Source organism: Sminthopsis crassicaudata, chromosome 4 (genome assembly GCF_048593235.1).
Source record: "Sminthopsis crassicaudata isolate SCR6 chromosome 4, ASM4859323v1, whole genome shotgun sequence".
Lineage (NCBI taxonomy): Eukaryota > Metazoa > Chordata > Mammalia > Dasyuromorphia > Dasyuridae > Sminthopsis > Sminthopsis crassicaudata.
The window spans coordinates 131235663-131258676 of record NC_133620.1 but is presented as its reverse complement, the minus strand read 5'-3'; the positions used below and the strand labels follow the sequence as shown (position 1 = coordinate 131258676).

The window sequence follows — 23014 nt, the reverse complement described above, 5'->3', positions numbered from 1 at the left end:
AAGGAAAGTTTACCTGTGTCTTCTAAAGATGTAATATAACAAATTTAGAAGTAGCAAATGAAAAAACTAAGAAACACCAATCTATGTAGCCTCATGAAGTTGTTAAATTATGACAATTCTCTTTAATAAGACAATTAATCTATAATAATCTTTAATCTTTTAAAAATCTCTTTAATTCATTATAATTAATAGAAATCAAAATGTACAACTTTTTACCACATTTCCTAGAATGTGGTCATAATATCACTACTACTACTACTGCTAATAATTATAATAATAGTAAGGACTTACATTTATATAGTGCTTACTATGTGTCATGTACTGTTCTGTGTACTTTACAATTGTTATCTCATTTTTTAAAATATTCATGTAATAATATGCTAAGGACTTTGTTACCTCATTTAATCTTCATGGAAACCTTAGAAAGAAGGAGCTCCCTATAAAATAGGGAACTATCCCTATTTTAAATAAAACTGAGACAAATTAAAATTAATTTGTCCAGAGTCACATAGTTAGTACGTGTCTGAGGCTGGATTTGTGACTCATCTTCCCAAATTCAAATCTGACTTTAGACAATATCTGTGTGATCCTGAGCAAGTCATTTAACTCTGACTCTGTTTCCTCATTTGTAAAATAGTTTAGAGAAGAAAATGGAAAACTATTCCAATATCTTTCCCCCCCCAAAAAAAAACAACCCTTAAATGTGTCAGACACAACTGAAAAATGACTGAACAACAATCCTCTATCTCTATCCACTGTGTCACCATCTGGATATAGAACATCAAGATCATCACAAAGCTGGCAGTAGAGCTGATACAAGAATATCTCATATTTGTACTTTGTTTTACAAAGTGTTGTCTGTCTACATCACAAATATGTTGAGTATCTAGAGAGTCCAAATATTGATATCTCTATTTTACAGATGAAAAGACTGAGGCTGAGAAAGGAAACTACTTTTCCAGGATGATGTAGCTAGTGAGTATTAGAGTAAGGACATAAAGTCAAACCTTCTGACTGTAAGCTTTGAAATCCTTCTACTTTCCCATACACCTCTCTGTATACACAATAAAAATGACTCAGAGATGGGGGAGTAATTTACAATGACTCAAATGGTACCATGTGTTGATTGAAATAGATTCTCTGCCAAAGACTATTGAGCATTTGATTTATATCAATAAGCATTTTTAAAGTGTCCATTATGTGCCAGACATTACAGGATCATAATCACAGAATTTAAGAGTTGGTATCTTGGCAGCCATCTAATTCAATCTCTATAAAAGGAATTATGTCTGACATACAAGAAATCCAGTCTCTGTTTAAATTCCTCCAAGGAGAGATTTTACCCTTCAAAGCATCCTGTTCTACTTTTAGACAGGTTTTTGATACTTCCACCCACTGTTTCTATTCTGCCCTTGAGGTCAGATAGAATACATCTGATCCCTCCTCTACATAAAAGTCTTTCAAATACATGGAGAGCAGTCATGGCCACTTTTCCAAGAAAATTATGTCTACGTCTTTGAGCCAAGCCTCAGACGGCACAGGCTTAAGGCCCCTTAAGTTTGTCTTCCTTAAACTATAAACCCCAGACTGAACTCAATTGTCCATACAAAGGCTGAATAAAGCACAGTTCAATAGGACTGTCGTGTTTCTATTCCTGAAATTGAAACCTTTCTTAACAGAACCCAACATTGTGCTCACTTTTCTAGTTAACCTCACAAATCCACAGACTCAAATTGAATTTAAAGTCAACTACCCTCTCTCTCCCCAGATCATTTTCAGAATAATTTTTATGGAAGCATGACTTATCTTCCTCCATCTTATACTTTTCAAAATTATGCTTTATACCCAAATAAGATTTGACATTTATTCCTATGTGTCTGATTAGGTTCAGGTTAATGTACTTGAGTCTGTCAAGTTTTTCGAGTCCTGAGTCTATCATCTACTGTACTAGCTAGCCCTCCCAATTTTCTCAAGTATAAATGTGAAATTTGTGCCATCTGTGCCTTTATTCAAATCACTGATAAAAAATATTACACAATGTAGGGCTAGGAACAGTATTCTCCTGGACACCTCCAGCTACACTGATATCGTACCATTAACAAATATTCTGAATTCAGTCATCCGACTCATTCTGAATTGTTATAGATGATAAGGCACTTATCTTTAAAGAGACTGTATTCTATTTGAAAGAGAGGAATAATGTACCCAAATAAGTAAATATAAAGTTCTTGGTTAGTCAGTTTTCAAGGACATTGTGACTCCATTTGGGTAGACAGTGCTTTTTAGGATTTAAGCGTGAAAAAAAAAGAGAGATGTGGAAAACATATTGCAGGAATGGCAGAGTCAAGAAGAGCTATTTTAAGGATGGGAGAAATCTGGGCATAATTTGGACAGCAGGGATAAGGAGAATGGGAAGATGAGGAAAAAAGGGAGAAAGTGATTGAAAGTAAAAGCTACTAGAGATAATTAAAGGAACAGGATCAAGAGCATAAATAAAGCAGTTGTCCATGGCAAGAAAAAAAGCCCACCAAATGATTGGCATATGATTATGATAAAATGCTTTTATCATATAAGAAATTATGAGGGGTTGATTTCAGAAAAAATCATGGGAAGACCTATGTGAACTGATGCAAAGTGAAACAAGAAGAAGCAGGAGAACATTATACATAGCACCAGCAATGTTGTAATAATTATCATCTGTGTAAGACTTGGCCACACTAATCAATACAATGATGCAAGACAATTTCAAAAGATTCATATTGAAAAAATACTGTCCACATACAGAAAGAGAACTGTTGAACTCCATGTGCAAATTAAAGCATAATTTTCTCTCTTTCTTTCTTTCTTTTTTTGTTTTATGGTTAATATGGAAATGTGCTTTGCATAATTTCACATGAATAAAATATCATATTGCTTGCCTGCTTGTGGAAGCAAAGAGGGTAGAAGGAAAAGAATTTGGAACTTTAAAAGAATGTTAAAAATTAATAAGCAAATAAGCAAATGAAGGAAATGAGAAAAGTTAGAATAACTTTGTAGTGAACTTAATTTTCACCAGAAAGCTAACTAATAATGAAATATAAAAGCTAGACTCATGTAGAATTACACTAATCTCCAGGGCATTAAAGATTGCTATATGATACTAATGTTCCATTCATCTTCTCATAACCTTGTTGAGGAGTAAAAATGACACCACGGCTATTAGAGAATTTTTTTTCAAATAGCAATAATACATGTCTGCAACATGCATATCCTCTATCTTCAATATATACATTGAACATTATGGCTTAAGGAAGTCCATTCAGCTGCACAGTATCCAAACTATACTTCTACATATTTTATGTGCACATCTATTAAATCTTGCTGGTGGACATATAATTAAAATGCTCTGTGACATTTATATAGAGCTTTAAGATTTACCGAACATATGTACATATTATTCTCTCATTTGAGCCTCACATTTTATGGAGGTAAAATGACTTGCCTACGCTCATACTGCTAAGTAAATATCTGAATTTGAAAATAATTCTTCTAGACTTAAAGTTCAGGAATCTATATACTATGTTTTGATCAGCCTATTGAGTAAAATGCCAAAGTAAAAAAGACCTGAGCTCAAATTTTACCTTACAGTCACTTAATTTCACATTAATTTTACTTATGAAAAGATGTCATAGATACTGAGTGGAAAATTTTGGCATGATGTCATATATTCTGACTCGTAAGTCCAGTGTTGAAGTATTGTTGGAATTATTAATACTTTTTACATTCCACTTGTTTCAAAAGGAAAGTTTTGGAAAGAAGATTCACTTAGGTATTAAAGTTAGGGTGACTATCATCATAATATGAAATCCCAGATGCATCCCAATTGGTTAATAAAGCACATATAATTACCATCCTTGCCCAGAGATCACTCTTAGAAAGAGGAAACTGAGGGCAATAAAGCTAAATGAAGGAAACAATTTTTTATTTGATATCCAGTTCTTTCTGATTTATCATTGACCTCATTACTTGGACTAAATCTGGCACTAAATTAAGAATATCATTTTTCAATCTGAATTTGAACTGAAAAGCACATAGAGAAATTATATTAGAAGCAAAGCATGAATATTTTCTAGAAGGACTTCTGTCAGAAACTGGCAGAAAGATGACCTTTGAAGGAAGAATGTTAGACTGGAAGAGTCTTTAGACATCATGTTAGTTCAGTTTCCCATTTTATAGAAAGAGAAAATGGAGGCCATAGTAAGGGGGAAGGGACATGCCCAAGATCTCATAGTGAGTCACTGGATGAGCCTGAACCTGAGTTCTCCTTACTTTTAGCCCAGCACAACTTCTCACAAATCCCAGAAACCTCATGTAGGTTATCTAAGGTCCTTTGCCATATCTAAATTGTTATCATGTCATTTCTTGGGAACTGAGCTAAACTCATCTGGAATAAATTTTAGAATATAGATGATGCTATTTTCCCTAGCTGGCCTTGAGAATATAAACTCTTTAAAGGGAAGAACTGTTTAAATTTTGCTTTTGTATCCCTAATGCATGACACTATATCTGGTATAGTTTGGCACTCAATAAATGCTTGTTAGTAGTGATGGTGACATGTGACTTTGACTTCTGCAGCATTATTCAGAAATTAGAGCACATCTGTAGACACAGAAACTAGCCAATAACTGTTGTTAATTCCTCCTCTCTCCTTGCTGAGGGAGATAGGAGACAGCACTCATTTCTCTACTTGGACTTTTTCTCTCCTCTGTTTCCCTTCTCCTTTTTCTTTCCCCCTCTCCACACCACAACAGCAGCCAGAGTGAATGTATGAATTTTCTCCTTCTCTTTTTTGGGCTCACAGACTGGATAGTCAACAGCAGATTGAAGCTCTGCCTCAGTATCACTGATGAGCCACCACTAGCTCTCTCTGACATCACAAGAACAGGTAAGCCTGACTTCTGGACATTTACCTTTGGATAAAACAATTCATTTGAATCCTTCTTACATATGCCTGCATGGATGTTCATAACTCAATCTTTAAAAGTTAACTCTCTGCATAGAAGCTGTTTTGGTAAATTGACCAATTTTGTGTTCCATTTGCCTATTTATGGTAAGCTAGAATTTGCCTGGAACATGTGTTCAGGGTGGTTGGAGAGGAGAGACAGACAGACAGAAGAGAAAAGGAGAAGGAAAGAGAAAGAAAAGAAGAGACAATGAAAGAGAAAGAAGGAGATGAGAAGGAAAAGGGAATGAAGGGAAAGAGATCTATATTTTTCAAGTGAATTGATAAAGATCGTGTCTACTAAAATATTGATGGATGACATTTTTAGAGTTGCTTTTATAAAATCAACTTTCTGTCCAATTCTGCATTTTTGGTCATAATGTTATTAGCTTTAACTCTGGTTTATGAAATAGGCCAATACAAATACTTTAGAGATATTCTCATAGAAATCAATTCATTTATTAGGTCAAGCATTTATCAAATAATTTATGTGTCTAGGTACTATAAGGATTTTTTAGGGGTAGTCCTGGGACTAAGATTTCATATTCATTCACTCTAAGGATGTAAATTCAATCTGTCCATAATTTTTAGTATCAGAATGCTTCATGGCCTTCTAAAAAGATGTCACATACATCTAGGATGTGCCAGAAGCAGGGCTTGAACAGATTTTCCAAACTCTTAAGACTTGTTACATTGCTTCCCAAATCTAGATCGCAGAAGTTTATGATCTACTAATATATACTGTAGAATGTGATAAGTCCTAGAGTGAGATACAAAGTACTATTGAAATTTAAAAGAAAAATTAGTAAAAAAAAATCAGCTTAGAAAAGTAGGCAGAAGGCAAGCTCTGAAAACCTCGAGGATGCCCACTAATAAGTTTGGACTTTATTCTATATAAGTAAGCAATGGGGACACGGGTCCATATTAGCTCTTAGTAAAATTCTGGAGTAGACATAAGTTAAGCATGCTTTTAGACACATAGGGATAATTAAAAGGCTAATGCTGCTTGCTTCAGATATGATATCACCATATTCTTTTTTCTAGTTAAATCTACCTTGGGCTGATAAACAAATGTTTGGATAAATTTCGCTTTGGTTCCAAAAATAGTGTCTCAACCAGCAGAATGCATGCACAGTTGGGGCCCAAGTGAACTTACCTGCAGACAAATTCAGTTTCCCCTTCACATTTTGCTTTACATTCTTCTATGCTATTTGCCTCAAATTGCTTTTTGGTGGAACTAGAAAGTGAAGCTCCCTCTGTTTTTACATAGTTCTCTAACAGATCTCCTTGTCCTAAATGAGGAAGAAAAGAGAAAAGAATGCAAAGAAATAGCAAATACCATTCAGTTCAAATAATTAATACTTTGCAATTTACAGTACGGAAAAGAAATAGGGGGTTAAAACATGAAAGTACTAAAAAAAAAAAAAAAGGCTCTTTGTTAAGGTATTTGGTTGTTATTCTTTAAGCAATGGAAAGCCATTGAAGCTACATAAAAATTCGTCATAGAATTGCTGCTTAATGTGAATCCAGAAAAAAAAAATCTTAGCGTGAAGAAATTTTTTGACTGAAATAAATAGTTCTTCTAATAGATTGTAACAATTTGGTAAAGCAACATGCTACTATTTGAATGAAGAGAAGGAATTAAATCTTCATTAGAATCTTAGAGGCTCCATTATGGTTTGGAAATGGGATAAGACTTTTGAGGGCTGTCAAAAATACACAAGCTATGGTATGGAAGTTCCTACCAATTCAGGAAAGCTTCAAACATCTAATTCATTAGACTATGAATTCCTTGAGGCATCCCTTCCTAGCACATAATAGATACTTAATAAATGTTTATTGACTGATTGAATATGGGCCCACTAATAGACTGTCATCCAAAGACCAGACTATGTGTGTTTGGAAAGGTTTGTCACTAGAAGACAACTAGGTGTCAATTGTTTCCAACCAGAGTAACTCACAAAATTTTCTAACAAAAAATAAGCATATGTATATGTATATGTATATGGCTTGGGGTGGGAGGAGAGAGGAAGGGATGCCTTGTTTATTTTAGTGGAAGGACTGCCCCATCAAGGAAATTTGGGGCATTAGAATTACTAAAGAAGATATTGAAAGGGAAGTGAAATTTTATTAATATCTCTACTATTAAAAGCTTGCTACCTTTCTACTTAAGCAATTAACAGTAATAGGCATAAGGATAATAATCAAATTAAACTAGCATTTATAAAGTTCTTTTTTTTTTTTTCTTTTTTCTTTTTTTTTTTTTTTTCCTTTTTAGGCTGGGGTTAAGTGACTTGCCTAGGGTCACACAGCTAGGAAGTGTTAAGTGTCTGAGACCAGATTTGAACTCGTGTCCTCCTGAATTCAAGGCTGGTGCTCTATTTATAAAGTTCTTTACAGACTTAATCTCAATTGATTCTCATAAAAACTCTGTTAAATAAATCATTGTTGTTCAATCATTTCTGACTCTTCATGTCCCCATTTGATGTTTTCTTGACAAAAGACTCGGGAGTGCTTTGCTGCTTTCTCCAGCTTATTTTACAGATGAGGAAACTGAGGCAAGCAAAGTTAAGGGTCTTGCTCAGAGTAACACAAGTCTAAGGTCAAATTTGAACTCAGGAAGATGAGCCTTTCTAATTCTAAGCCCAGTGTTCTATCCACTGCACCATCTAGCTACCTATCAGGTCTACCTTATTGTGTATCTGTTCTGTCTGTTCTAGATATACATAAACTATTGAACTGTCTCAATGAGGTATTCCTCCAACTGCATGTCAAAATCTAGACAACAGTTATTTTTCATCTACTCAGTCTTTTCTGCGCAGATTTATAGACCAAACTCCTTTGAGTAATTACAGGTCTCTTCCAGGAGACGCTATAGGTTCTTGTAGTTTGACACCATCAGCACAATCAGGATAATGCAGAACAGTGCTGTCAAACTAAGAAAGGAAACCTTCTGGCCACATGCTGACTTTTAAAAAGACACATTTTTTTGTTAAACATTTCCCAATTACATTTTTAATCTGGTTTGGCTGCTATGCAGTCTAAATTCTGACACCTCTGCTCTAAAAGGTCTCACCAAACGCAAGAATCCCTCCTTGACCAGGACTCTGTAATGCTAATTTCCTTGACCATGGAGAATGCTTTTGGTGATGGTATGGCTCCCTGTTTTATGTCTCACCTGATTTTATTATATAATATCACTAAACAATTATTTTTATTGCTAAGTCACCAAAGGCATCCTTAGTGATATTGATACAATTGAACTTTAGGAGCCAATCTAGCAACTGTTTGGAGCTCCCTCTGGCTACTTTTGAAGACTCAGTGGTTGGATTTTTGAGGGTGATGAACTTCATGACTTCTGGCCATATACTAGCCTAACACTGAATGGACTGGTCCATCAGAATGAAGCAAAAAAAACTTTAAGTGGTCTCTTGTTCCTCCTTTATCTTTAGATAGTAGCAGGAGGGTAAAATGCTGCACTAGTTCAAAAGAAAGAGTTTCTGGCAGATTTAATCCTCCTTTACCCATCCAGGTAACATCAAAGGAGACTCACAATGAGGAATGAGGGATAGGCTGGCCCTTTCCCACCTGAGCATCATGGTTACAGCTTTCCTGAGACATCTGGGCCTCTAGTCTGCTTTTCTCCTCTGCATTTCCTTTCCTGAATATAAATCTCAAGTGTACATATCCATGATTGGAGGCAATTCTTGTAAGTTTGAACAGTCTTGTTATTGTTCATCCCTCATTTTCAAAAAGAATCAATGACATCACAGGTGATGTCTTGATTTGGAGATGAATTGGATTTAAATAAGGCAAAGGCACATATTGTCAGTCTCACTCTTCCTGAATTATCAAAATACAGTGGCAGAACAAAAGTCAAAATGACTGGCTATGGTCCAGGATTCAGTGAACGACCTTGATATCATGGATGTCTAACCAAGCTCTGTACTCTCCACGGAACCTGCTCCAAGTGCCTTTAGGGCCATTGGAGCAAATTGTTTTCATCCACCCAGAAAATCTTCACATGCTCAGGTAGTTATTCTCCTAACTCACCAATGAATTTGATAACCTGTTAGTTATTCTCCACCTGGTTTAGTTCATCTGCTTGGATGGTTTTCTGGAGGATGGCTGCTCCAAATGTTACAGCTTCTTGGAGCCCACTGGTCTCACTGAGTGAAGCTGATTAACAACAATAGGAGTTTCTTAATAGAACATGATCACCAAAAAAGAGGAAGAGATCAGTATGCTGAAAATTGGTTGTGTCCTTCATTTTCAAAGAGAACCAAAATGACATCACAATATTAGAGTCGAGTTATAATGTGTCTAACTGTGGCTCATCAGGCCAATATGAGCTTAGGATGCTCCTGCCACAAATATCCCTATGAACATTTGGGGCATCTTCTCTAACTTGGTTTATGTTGCATTTCTTCTGAGCTATTTCAATTCTGCTTTGCTCAAAGTATGGATTGATTTTCTATCCTGCAAATATAGATTTGGAGAAATATAATATTGTTGTTTATTCTTTGCTTTTGAAGAGGACCAGTGAGAGCCTAGGTGAAATCTAAAATACCCTATCAGCATCAGGACCTGCAGACTATTGCATGTTTTGATAATATCTTATATTGGATTCCCAGCATTGTAACAGAAGATATGTTAGACTCCTATTTTAAATCATTTTATCAATGTTCACTGTCTTTCATGTTTAGCATTTTTTGTGTGTATAAGAATAAAATACCTGTCCCATAACTAATTTACAGTTTACACTGAGTACCTTTTATCTGAGTACATGATCCTTTAGGCAGACCTAGATGTAACCTTTAAATAATTTATTCCCCTTGGCTCTCTTCAACAATGAGATGATTCAAGCCAGTTCCAATGTCTTGTGATGAAGAGAGCCATCTGCACCCAGACAGAGAACTGTGAGAACTGAATATGGATCACAACACAGTATTTTCACTTTTTTGTGCATTTTCTTTCCTTTCTCTCTTTTTTTCCTTTTTGATCTGATTTTTCTTGTGCAGCATGATATTTGTGGAAATATATATAGAAGAATTGCATATGTTTAACATATATTGGTTTATTTGCCAGGGTTAGGGAGAAGGGAGGGAAAAATTTTGGAACACAAGGTTTTGCAAGGGTGAATGCTGAAAATTATCTATACACATATTTTGAAAATAAAAAGCTTTCATTAAAAATAATTTGTTCCCAAAGCACTAGAGTGAGGGATTCAGTGAGCTAAAAAGTATGAGGAAAAAACAAGGTACTTCCACCATTAGAGCAAAAATTCTCATTTTTTTCACTTAATAATATTTTATTTTTCCAATTACATATAAAAGATAGTTTTCAACAACCATATTTTTAAGATTTTGAGTTCCAATTTTTTTTCAAGAGCAGAGGTTTTAAATTGTGGTCTATGCAACTATAAATATGTGTACATATTTTGTATTTAACATACACTTTAACATTTAACACATATGGGACTACCTGCCATTTAGGGGAGGGGGTAGATGGAAGGAGGGGCAAAGTTGGAACAGAAGTTTTTGGAAGGATCAATGCTGAAAAATTACCCATGTATATGTTTTGCCAATAAAAAGCTATAATAAAAAAAATTTAAAAAGAACAAAAAATAGCAACAATAGTCTGATTTTTATTAAAACCCCATATTATTAGTTCATATAAAATATATACATTTATAAATAAAATGTGTGAGTATGCACATGTGTGAATATGCATGCATTTAAAAAAATTGTGGTCTAAAAACGTATAAAAGTTTGCCATTGAAATAATTGATTTCCTTTATAGTCCTAGACATTGTGCATTTGAACACATTATTCTAAGAAAGGGTTCATAAGCTTCACCTAATTGCCAAAGAGAACCATGACACAAAAAAATTGGTTTAGGAATTTCTATACATTCTAGCCCAGTTTCCTAAAACTGGGGCAGCAACTGCTACTCTGACACTTGACAAAGAGTATCTCTATTTATTTAGATCTGTGCCTGTTTTTCTAGAGTCAACAACTATCATTAAATACTTTGTGTATGGCCTAGGGAAGGGAGGAGTGTTGATAAATATTATATCAATGGTGTTTTTGGCAATTAATAACAATTTACAGAATCTCAGAGTTGGAGAGCACCTAAGAGTTAATAAGTAAAAGAAATTGCATTGTCCAATAGAAGCAGAAGCAGTGGTTTTGCAATCAGAAGATCAGAGTTTGGCTTCTTCCTCTGATGCATACTACTTATGTGAGCTTGGGTCAGTCATGTAACTCCTTATATGTAAAATGAAGGATTAGTACAAGATAAACTCTGAGTCCCTTCCAGAACTAGATCCATAATCCTGTGATCAAGAATTGCCTCTAAAAAATATACCTACCAAAAAACCAAACCAAACCAAAACAAACCATAAAAAACCCTTTTGCTTGAAAAAAATCACTACATCCTGTGACATTTGGGATAACTAACTAGTGGGAAGTTTTTCTTTACAACTTGAACTGGCTTTTTTGTAGCTTCCATTCATCACCCCTAGTTTTGCCTTCTGAAGTTAAATTAAAAAGAAATATCCTGTCACACTACCTTCTCTTCTATAAACTAGATATCCCTAAGTCCTTCAGTAGATTTCATCTGGGGATTTTCCCCCTCGCTGGAAATTTTTCAAGCAAAAAGCTAAAAGCTCATTTGAGTATATTGTAAATGAGATTCTTACTCAGGATATTTGTTTGTTGTTCAATCTCATCCAATTCTTCATGACCCTAGTAGGGTTTTCTTGGCAAAGATATTGGATAGTTTGCCATTTCCTTCTCCATTTCACCTTGCTCAGGATCAAACAGCCAATAAGTACATGAGGCTGGTTTTGAACTAAGCTTTTCCTGACTTCAGGCCTGATTTCCTATAACTGCCCTGATATTGAGGGTGTACTAGAAAACTTCTAGATTTCTCTCAACTTTGAGATAAATCTGAGAATGTTTTAATCATATTTGCCCTTTTTTGAACACTCTTCATTTGATCCTGTAAGACTCATTTTGTGGTACAAGAATAGTACTTTGTTCCCAAGGTCATTTTGATGTTGCTTGTGTGTTCTCAAAAGTTTATAGTCCCTCAAAGCTCTAAGGTAAGAGGACAAAAGAGCTTTTCTCCTCAATATGAAATTTGAAGTGCATATTACTGGGTCCTTTGAGCTGCTAGAGATCCTTAGTTGAAAATTCAATAATTAACCATCATCAATTATTTATTAACCCACCGAAGATGTGCCTAATGTTATATTAAGCACTGGAAATACAAAATCAAAAGTGAAAGTTCCTGCTCTCAGTGAGAGATTGCCATCTTCTAGAGACATTTAGATCTGCAGGTTTCACAAAGCTATATCAGTCACTAGAGGATGGCAATCCCTAACATATATGTCCCAGAACATGATTTTTGAGGAGTGATTCAAAAAGTGAGTCCAACATGACTTCTAATACATTCATCGTGTTTTAAAAAAAAAATCTATTAATCCCCTACTGTGTGGCAGGTACTGTGCTAAGCCAAGGAAAAAAATTCATTCCAGACTTTTAATATCTTACTTATCTAAAGAGACCAATCCTATCAACTCTTTATACAGGTTAAATAATATTCATGCTTAATAGTTCATTTTTAAAAACATGTAAGATTTAAATGCTATTATTCAACAACTTTTCTAAGATGTATTACTCATCCATTCTTTTATTTTATTCTCTACATGTTAAACTTATTCCATCATTCTATCTTTTCTTTCAGAAGGATCTGCCTACCTGCAGGGAAGCATGTGATTTAACTGTGGCCTCTCAACTAAATTCAGAAGACAGAGGATATCCTATGTTAAACCCTACTAACACCTTTTCTTTCTCTTCCAAAAGTGAGTATATTTTGGTGGTGGATATAAGGGAGGAAAATTTCCACTTTGCTTACTGAAGTTTGGAGAGAAAAAGGAAAGCTGACTTAGTAGATTGATATTAAGCATAGATTGAAACAAAACAGATGTAGACCTTGAGAACCTATTAACTATCTTCCTGTTCCCATCCCATCCTTATCAGCATGGCACAGCTCACCTAATTTTAACCTCCTTTGGTTACCTTTACTCCTTCTTTCATCTATTTTCAATTATCAAATTATTTTGATATTATCAAATTGTTTCATTTCCTTCCAGTTTCCTCCCAATCCAAACTTCTTTTTGAAGTAACTTATAGATCTGTTTTACTCTGGAATTTCTAGTTTGTAGCTGAGCCACACTAATCTTTATTGTTACACCAATATAAAGCTTATGTGCAACTAACTTACATGTAACTAATGTAACATAGTTACATGTAACTACAAAGTTACATGACTAAATCTTTCACTAGGTCTTAATATCCAATTTCAAATCATGATACTACAGTAGACAAAGTGAGAAAGGAGTAACATGTCCTTCTAGAAGTTAGGATCTTAGAATTTGTAGTATCTTAGAATTAATTATAAGTGACCTTAGAGATTATCTCTTCCAACTAACTTCTATCTGAACATTTCCTCCACCAAATAATCAATCTCTACCTGAAGACCTAATTTTTCATTCTTCTTAATTTGAGACAACCCCAATAATGAATAATAATGGATAACTGACTATATATGAATCTTGAAATAAAAATCTTAAGATTTTGAAAAAAAAGTTCAATCACATAAACTCTAGTTTGACATTTAGAGATTTCACAACCTGACCCCTTCCTACATGTCCAGGCTTCTTTATACAGTAATCTCCTCCATGTACTCACAGTCCTACAATAATAGTTTATTTGCTGGTTTTCTCATTCCTGCTCCATCCTGACTGTCTCATTTTTATACTGACTGTCTCATATGCCTAGAATACTCTTGCTCTTAACCTTTGAGTCTTAGAATCCTGGCTGCCCTTATAAGACTCAATTGAATTACCACTTCCTTCAGGAGGCCTTTCCCCAATCTGAAAAGTGAATACCTTCTTCTCTACTCTTTCAGTTGCTCTGTAGCTATCTTCTAAGTAAAAATGTGTGTCTTTCTACAATTAGAATGTAAGCTCCTTGAGGACAGTGATTGATTTTTTTCCTCTCCATCATTTTGCATAGCACCTGGCACATAATAAGCAGTTTAACTGATTGATTTAATTACAGAAAATTTAAAGAAAATCATATGCTCTAAAGCCTAGAGTCTACATTGTGTTTCAAGCTAAGCTTTCAAGTCCCAGAGAATTTATTTGCAATTGTGTAGATCAGAACACTTTGTGAAGTAAAAAGGATTTACTTTTCCCCACTGAGTCTGTAATAAAAATATCCTAACACACCCCGAGAAGACATTGAAAAACAGCACGAAAAAACAAGTTTCAGAGTTCATATTCCAGATAAATAGGAATCAACTCTAGAATGTTTTTTCCTTATGAATTTTGGTGTTGATTTTGACCCTTCCCAAATGACAGTGCTTGTTCAACTTGTCTGTTTCTCAGTTTCTCAAAGCTGTCATACTCTAGAAGAAACTTGAATCCATGGGACAATATAAGAATATATTTTAGCATCAAAAATGTTTTCATTTCAAGGTGAAACTATATTGTTACAGAGACAAATACTTTTTAAAAAAATAAATCAGAGGGTTTTTTTTTATTTTTGCAAAATTGTAAAATACTTCTGCATCAGCTAAAGGCAGGTGTAAAAAGTTCAATCCGATCCATTTTGAAGGACTATTTCAGTGCTGTAGAAAAATGATACTAAAGTGCAAAATGAAAAAAGAAAATTTTAAATTAAAAAAAATTTTAAAGTTTAAAATGAAGATAAATTTTGGTATTTAAAAAGATGTGTGCTTTTGAAGATTTTTTTTCTCTTAGATTATCTATGGCAAGCTATCCACATATACATATATGTATATATGCAGACACATATACAACACACATAATACATTATAATATAATACACATTATATGTGCATTGTGTTATATGTGTGTGCATACACACTGACATATAAATGTTCCTCCCTAATTTTTTAACTTGTGCTCAGATTGCTGAGCAGAGCAAAAAAAAAAATATTTGCTCATTCCTTATCTGACCTCTCTTTGCTTTTCTTTTTTCTGGGAAGTTTGCAATATAAACAAGTGCTTGATTACAGTTTTAAAAAATTCATTTTGTTAAGGTTTTTATCTCATTTATATCAACTCTAAAGTCTCTATCCAAACTTTTTAAAAATAATCAAATGATGTGAGAAATTAGTTAACTTTTATAAAACACTGGAAAAGGTAGCCCAGACAAATCCCTATCTTTATGCCTGTCTCTTTCTGAATTATTTCTAATTTATCTTTTAGGAATGCTCATGGTATGATAAACAAGAAAACAAAGATTGTTCTAACAATTCACTAAAATAAAACAAGAAACCCAGATCATGTTGAATATAAAACGGTAAGTCCAACTAAGGAACCACTCAAACAGACTTATTGCCACAGAAGGGCATTTAACCATTGTTCCACTTCTTATATCTTCATAATTGGACATCCAATTACAAACATGTGCACACACACACACACACACACACACTATAATTATATCTCTTTGATGTATCCTATAACTATTTCTAGGGTCCTATTTTTCCTTTATACGGGCCTAATTTTTAAAAATAGATTATAATGTTAAAAGTAGTATTGTATCATTTTAAATTTGTCTTAAAGAGAAACCATTTGTAAAAATGTTATAATTTAAATAAATTAAAAATCATAATAATGTAATCTATTTATTGGTCAATTTGATAAACTTTTTTGGAATGCCAAATTAATGGCTTGCTTATTTTGTTTAACCTTCCTTTTAAAAATATATTGGAAATTAGAAAGTGATTTATTTCCCTCTTTATCCTAATCATCTCTAGCATTTTGACAATATTCCTGGGGAAATTGCTATTATCACCTGATAAATTCTTCAGTTTTCTACCACTTCTTGACCTGACAATTCAGTGGACCAAATACTAAAAGAACTAATTTACACATAAAGTCACTTCAACAATCATCTTTATATTAAGTCAGGCTAGAAGAATAGTCAAATGTATTGTTGAGTCTTAATTGTTCAAGCATTTGCAACATGCTTACTCATTCCGAGGAAAAAAATTGAAATTGTGATTAAAAAAATAAAAAAACTTAGGTGCTCTTAAAATTACACATTCCATCAAAATAAATAGTTTTCAAAATCTTACCTGATTTTAGAAATAAAAGAAAGAAAAATACTACTTTCCCATATTCCATTTTGGGGTTGGCTGGCAGAGTCCAGAGGGCTATGTGTCCCAAAGCTCCAAGCTTTATTGACTCATACAAGAGAAAAGGACCGTAAACAAACAAAGCAGTCAAATTAAGTTAATTATTCTCCCAGAGACCCTTGCCATTCTGCTGTAAGCATTCAAACATTATCTTCCATGGAAGATCTTACAAAATGTTTGATGCCAATATTTGTTTTAGATTCTAGGAAGTGATGAAAATAGTCCTCCTCCCCATGTCCTATTCTCATTGCCTTTTCCAAATGCTTGTCCCCATCTCTTTATCTCCCCATATAGTTCATATGTTTGTTTTCTTCCTTTATTTCCTTTCTGATTCATTAAAAGAAAGTGAGAAACATACTGGCTCTGAAATATCTCACCCTTCTGTTACTAAACTCAAGTTTGACATATTTTCATTAAATCTCCCAATTCTACCAAACAGTAAGAATTATTCCTCAACTCAAAATTGTTATTTTGTTGTTTGATTGTTTAAGCAACTTTATTCCTGGTGAGCTATAAAAATCATTCAATCAACAAACATTTAATGGATACCTACTAATATGCAAAATACTCTTTGGGCCTAGACTTCAGCTCAATGATCCATGATTTTATTCAGATAGTATGCCTACTACGAATTCAAATCACAATCCTTCTTTTATAGACAACCTTAATGAGCTATTATGGTTTTAAAAACATATCTGTTGGTCAACATTTTAACGACAAGAGCAACATGTACATAAATTACTATGCTTAAAATATTGCAGAATAAATACAGGATCAGTTTTTAAAAGGGAGAGAGATAGTAGTAGGTAGAAAAAAACAGAAAAGGCTTCATGTACAAAAGGGTACTTGAATAGAGTTTTGAAGTACTTGAGGTCTTCTAAAGAGAGGTAGATTAGATAAGAAGGAATCAATCCCCAGCATGGCAGCAGCATCCACCCCACATAAACTATTAAAAAATAGCAAAACATTTTTGAGACTCCGTTAGTCCAGAAATCTAGGACTGAAACCATTGGCCCCACTTTCAGGGAGGAATTGAATTCCCTTAGACTCAACATATGAGAAATGTAGAATTCAAATGAATCAGTTCTGTATCCTTGATGAGTGTCCTTTTTATGCTATTGTTAAGTAAATCTCTTACTTACTGCTAGATGATCTATGGAGATTTCATTTTATTTTAACCCCAAACATTGGCCACTAGCCAATTTGAGTCAGGCTTGGGTTAGAATAGACATGGCGATAAGAAATGGGTTATTAAATGTGAGAAACATCAAAGACAGTTTGGCTAGACCACAGAGCAGTTTGAAAGAAAGATCAAGGTCACTTTGTGAAAGCTTTCAAAAATTAGACAGAGTGACACTTGAGAAAATAGGAGGCCACTGGATTTTAATGAATAAGGGACCTGGTCAAACCTGCAATTTAGGAAAAATCACAGAAGTTATGGGGAAGATGGATTCTAGTAAGAAGAGACTTGAGGCAAAGATACCAATTTGGAAGCTATTGTATTAGTCCTTGTCTGAGATGGACTAGGATTATGTAAGTAGAAAGATGGGGAAGACAGATGTGAGGAATATTGTGGAGATTCAAACACACATACCCAAGATTTGGTGACGGAGTGGATATGTGGAGTGAATGAGTCACAAGTTGAGAATGACCCCAAAATTGCAAATACACAAATTGAAGAATGTGGTAGGCTCAACAGAAATAAGCATATTCAGAATAGAGGTGAGTTTAAGAGGGAAAGATAGTGAATTCCATTTTGATGTATTGAATTTGAGATGCTTCTTGAATATTCAATTTGGAATATCCAATAGGGCAATTGGAGATGTACAGATAGAGCTCAGAAGAAAGACCAAGGTTGGAGATAAAGATTTAGGAATCAAATGAATAGAGGTGAAGATTAAACCCATGAAAACTAATGAGCGCTCTCAAAAACATAGTTGTAGGGGTGGGGAACATCTGACCCAGGAGTCACATAAGACCCTCAAAATCATTTGGTCTGGCCCTATCAAGGCAACCTCAGACAACAACCACTTCCCACTGCTTGAGTTCTTTAAACTGATAATTTTGTATGGTCAACACAAGTGATGCTATAAATGTTATAAATAAATATCCAAATTCTGCCCGTGGCAGAAAAAATAAGGTTCCTCATCCCTGATTTAGAGAGAAGATGAGAAAATCTAGGACAGAACCTTGGGAAACAACCATTTTTAGAGGACACAATATATAGATGATGATTCAGCAAAAAGATCAATAAGAGTTTTTAAGAAAGAGTGAGAATAATACCAATGCAATGATTATAATCTGGTCCACTATGGCACAGTGCTTAGAATACTGTGTTTGGAATCAGGAAGACTCATCCTCCTGAGTTTAAATCTGGCCTCAGACATTTACTATCTATATGACTTTGAGCAACTCACTTCACTCTGTTTGCCTCAGTTTCTTCATTTGTAAAATGAGCTGGAGAAGAAAATAGCAAGAAAAAGGTGAGTTTACCAAGAAAACCCCAAATGGGGTCATGAAGAATTGGACATAACTGAAATGACTGAACAACAGCAACTATTGCAGAGCCATTTCTTCAAAGAAGGAAATTAAAGTTCAGAAGTAGCTTGCTAATGTGTCAGAGATGGTCTGGAATCTAGGTTGTATATACTGGACAGGACCCGACACTTGATCTTCAACCCCTGCCCCAAATATATTTTATCTTTGTTACAATGGGCAAGTCATTTAAATTCTCAGAATCTCAGTTTCCTCAGTTACAAGAATTGTGAGTATCAAATTACACTTCTAAACCAAGGAGTGTTGGAGCTAGCTTATACCAACTCAAAAAAGCAAGTGTTCAATTTATTAGGTTTTTGTTGTTGTTGTTGTTGTTGTTGTCGTCTAGAGTTAAACTGTTAGATTAAATGTTAATAATGAAAACCAAAAATTAAAAGTGTTTCATTTATGTTGTTGTTTAGTTGTTTCCATTGTGTCCAACTCTGTGACCTCATTTAGGGTTTTCTTGGCAAAGATACTGCAATGATTTATTGTTTCTTTCTCTAACTCATTTTACAGATAAGGAAACTGAGGCAAACAGAATTAAGTGGTTTTCTCAGTGACACACAGCTATTAAGTTTCTGAAGTCAGATTGAACACACATCAGAGTTCCCACTACTGCACCACTTAGATACCACTTAAAGGTGATTTTTTTTAAAGCAAAAACTGTTAAACGTTTTTCAGTACATCCCTACCTATAAATCACTTTCTACATTTTAGAACTTTAGCTTAGCTAGTATTATTGTCTTTGTAAACAAAAATAATAATAACATTTTGAGTCTCAAAGCTACTTTGCTACTGGTTATGAAGATTACTTGCTCTGAGCAATTAATTAATTATGAACTTGATAGAAAGGAAACCATTCAGAAAGTAGAAATGAAAGAAGATATCATCCCTCCATACCACTCTCAGACCAAAATTATGGCTTTATTTGTAGGTCTTCTACAAAGTCTGGAATGCTGAATTTTTTTCTATTATTTATTTGTTGTAATGGTATTTTATTTTTTCATGTATATGCAAAGATAGTTTTCAACATTCACCTTTTGCAAAATTTTGCATTCCAAATTAATGCTGAATATTATGATTCAGTTTTTAAGGTATTTATTATGTGTCTACTATATGCTTTATACTATACTGGGTAAGAGGGGGGAGGGACATACAAAAGAAATGTAAATTATGACTCTTCCTCAAATCAAAAGTTCCTTCCCATTCTAAATCCTATGTTTCTCTGATAGAAGAATGGGAAGGGAGAGGAACGGAGAAAACAAGTGTAAGACAAGCTTAACTTGTCTTCAAAACTTTGTTTAGCATAGCAGACATCCAATAAACCTCATTTTGATATAGCTAATAGGAAATTTCTCTATGCTCAATTTATATGCATGGGAAAAGACACGAGCATGAGTTCAAAAAGATAGAATCCCAGGGAGAATAGAATCCCATTCTCTTCCCCATCCTTACCATGTTATTTTGGACAAGCATTCTTCCTACACACCATAACAGGTCAAAAAAATAGATAATGTGTATGACCAGTGGATGTATATGTTATGCTCTTCCACCCGGTGCCCTCCGTTTCTTGACATTCTCACATTTTATACCTTCCTTGAATAGAAAAAAATCAAAACTTCAATCTCTGTCTTTGATAAGATCACCTGCCAATAGTGACTACTCCCATAGTTCTAATTAGTTTGTAAAATCATAGATTCTTACACTTGCAACAGACCTTAAAACTTATTTAGTCCTACCTCTTTTTAAAGGCAAGATAATTAAATGAAAAATGAAAAAATACAAAACTTCACTTCTTTGGCTTTCTGTGACTAGACAGTTGTTCTCTTCTTTCTCTGGCTTTATGTCCTAATCAACTACTTAGTTTTAAATAGTTTATTAGGACACATAATTCTAAACTATAAATTTAGAGAGTCATTCCCATTCTTTGAAGAAAATTTGTATCTAGAAAGAAGGAAGAAAGAAAGGGAAGAAAGGAGAGAAAGAAAGAAAGGGAAGAAAGGAGAGAAAGAAAGAAGAAAGAAAAGAAAGAGAGAAAAATTGGAACTCTTTTTCATTCTGAAATATTGCTGTTCCATTTCTTTTTTGTTAGTTTTTGTTCAACATCCTCTGAGGCCCTGTGATGGGATGTTTATCAGCCTTTACCTCAGAGTAAGAAGATAGCAGGATTGCTAAGTTGGTATAATGGTTAAAGTTTAATCAGCTGGAGAACACTTTCTAAGTAAAAGTTAACTGATTAATTCAATTTTTAAAAATAATGCTTTTAAATTGAGTTCTCTGATCCATTGGATTCACTGAATTGATCTCTTTTCATCAGATTCACAAAATTTTGAAGATTTATAATTATATTAAGAAGGGGAGAGGATAGTTTTTAAAATAATCAACAAATATTATTTGAGCACATACTATATGGAAGTCACTATACTATATGCTAAAGATTAAAAAAAATTATAGCATAGTCTTGGGGAAAATCATCTGACATTTTAAGGATTCATTTTTTTCTCTATATAATAGGATGGACATAGCCCCAACCCCCAAGCAGTTTATTAAATGAGAAGACAGTATAGAAAATTCTGATGACTTTTATTTTGGTGAAATCAAATAATATACTGTATGTAAAGTTTTTTCTGACTTTAAATTTTTTTATTCAGTCTGTTCAGTCATTTCAATCATATCAATTCTTGAGGACTCCATTTGAGATTTTCTTGGCAAAAATATTAAAGTGGTTTTCTATTTTGTTCTCCAACTCATTTGACAGGTGAGGAAACTGAGATAACTGGGGTTGAGTTGTCCCACACATTTAATAAGAATCTTAGGCCTAAGTATCTTTGAACTGAGATCTTCCTGACTCCTGGCTCAGCTCTCTATTCACTGCACGAAAGCACTAAATAAATGTCAATTTTCATTTTCATTGCTTTTAAAGATTCATCATCCTGTAGCAGTATAGAATAATATCTGTAATAGTGAAAGACTTAATGTGATTAAGTATATATGTGTATACCTAAATATGTATGTGTGCATATATATATATATACACATAAATATATATACACACATAAATATATATACACATACATATATATGAAATAATGTGATTTGGTGGAAGAGGTACAAGTAGTTAGGAGGAAGAGGTAGCACATATACTGACTTCAGAGTACTTAGGTTCCCTGTGGAAGAGTTTTCAGATTAACTTGGATTTAATTAAGATTGGAAGGAAGAAAAAAAAGATACAAAAGGAAATGAGCATGAGAACATTAAATAAAGATTGTCTTCCTTTTCTTTTTGGGTGCAATTAATATAAAAGGTATCATGAATTAGAAGGGAGTCACTAAAAGAAAAGTTTGGAACAGCTGATCAGTCAAAGGAATCCTAAAATTTCTGATGGTCATTTGAAGCTATTACCATATTACTTAGGCAGAATGAGAAAAAAGTGTCCCTTAAATGTTTAGGAATAGTATCCTTAGATCAACTATACCAAAAGTCTGTGTTTAAATGAGAGATAGAAAAACTCATCTCCCTATGATAGTCTGTAGCTGATTGAACTTAGAGAATCATAATGTTTTCTGAATAGGATGTATAAGAAAGGAAGCAAAGGGCAGGATACTGATTTAGGCTTTACTCAAGATTTAACCAATGCCTTTATTTGACCCTTCTTGTGTAATCTGGTCTTCTTCTTTTCAGGTACATTCATATCACCAAAAGAGAAAAGCAAAACTATATGATAAATCCAATGTTACTTGACCTACTTTACAAAGTTTTGCTCTTGTTGAACAAGAACTCTGAAAGCTAAAACAATTTCTGAAAAGCTTTTCCATTTTTCCCAGGTTTCCCTTGTCTTACCATGCATTACCATACATAGTGAGAACTTAAATATTTACTTTATGTTGAATCAAAGATTGATCTGAAGTTTCATTTGGTGCTACAGGATAATAATTAGTTTTACCAAAATCTCAAAGACAGTCAAAGATGTTAGCAACAGAAATCTAAAAAGAATTACAAAAAATAAAATTTAAAAAAAAATTCACAAGAGGACACAAACAGGACAAAGAAGAACAATGGATAGAGCTTTGGGCCTAAGAATCAGGAAGACCTGAATTCACATCTAGTTTCAGACACTTAATAGTTGTGCAACCTTGGGCAACTTATTTACTTTCTGTATGCCTTGTTATTTTTGTAGTGTCAAGGAATGGGAAATTGAGTGAATGTCTATCAGTTGGGGAGTGGTTGAATAAATTATGATATATGAGGGTAATG

The 23014-nt window shown here is 33.8% G+C and overlaps 1 protein-coding gene across 2 annotated transcripts in view; it reads right to left on the bottom strand.

Annotated features, from left to right (window-relative positions):
• The window catches only part of PLG (plasminogen), a 61269-nt gene extending 45001 nt beyond the window's left edge, over positions 1 to 16268 (bottom strand). The window contains exons 1-2 of one of the 2 annotated variants that reach the window (XM_074309383.1): positions 16163 to 16268; positions 6138 to 6273 (exon numbers count right to left, since the gene is read on the bottom strand). In XM_074309383.1, the coding sequence (XP_074165484.1) occupies positions 6138 to 6273; positions 16163 to 16211 (185 nt within the window). In that variant the 5' untranslated portion in view covers positions 16212 to 16268. The remainder of the gene's footprint in view (positions 1 to 6137; positions 6274 to 16162) is intronic. The other variant, XM_074309384.1, reaches the window with a different exon arrangement.
• Positions 16269 to 23014: the final 6746 nt, after the last annotated feature.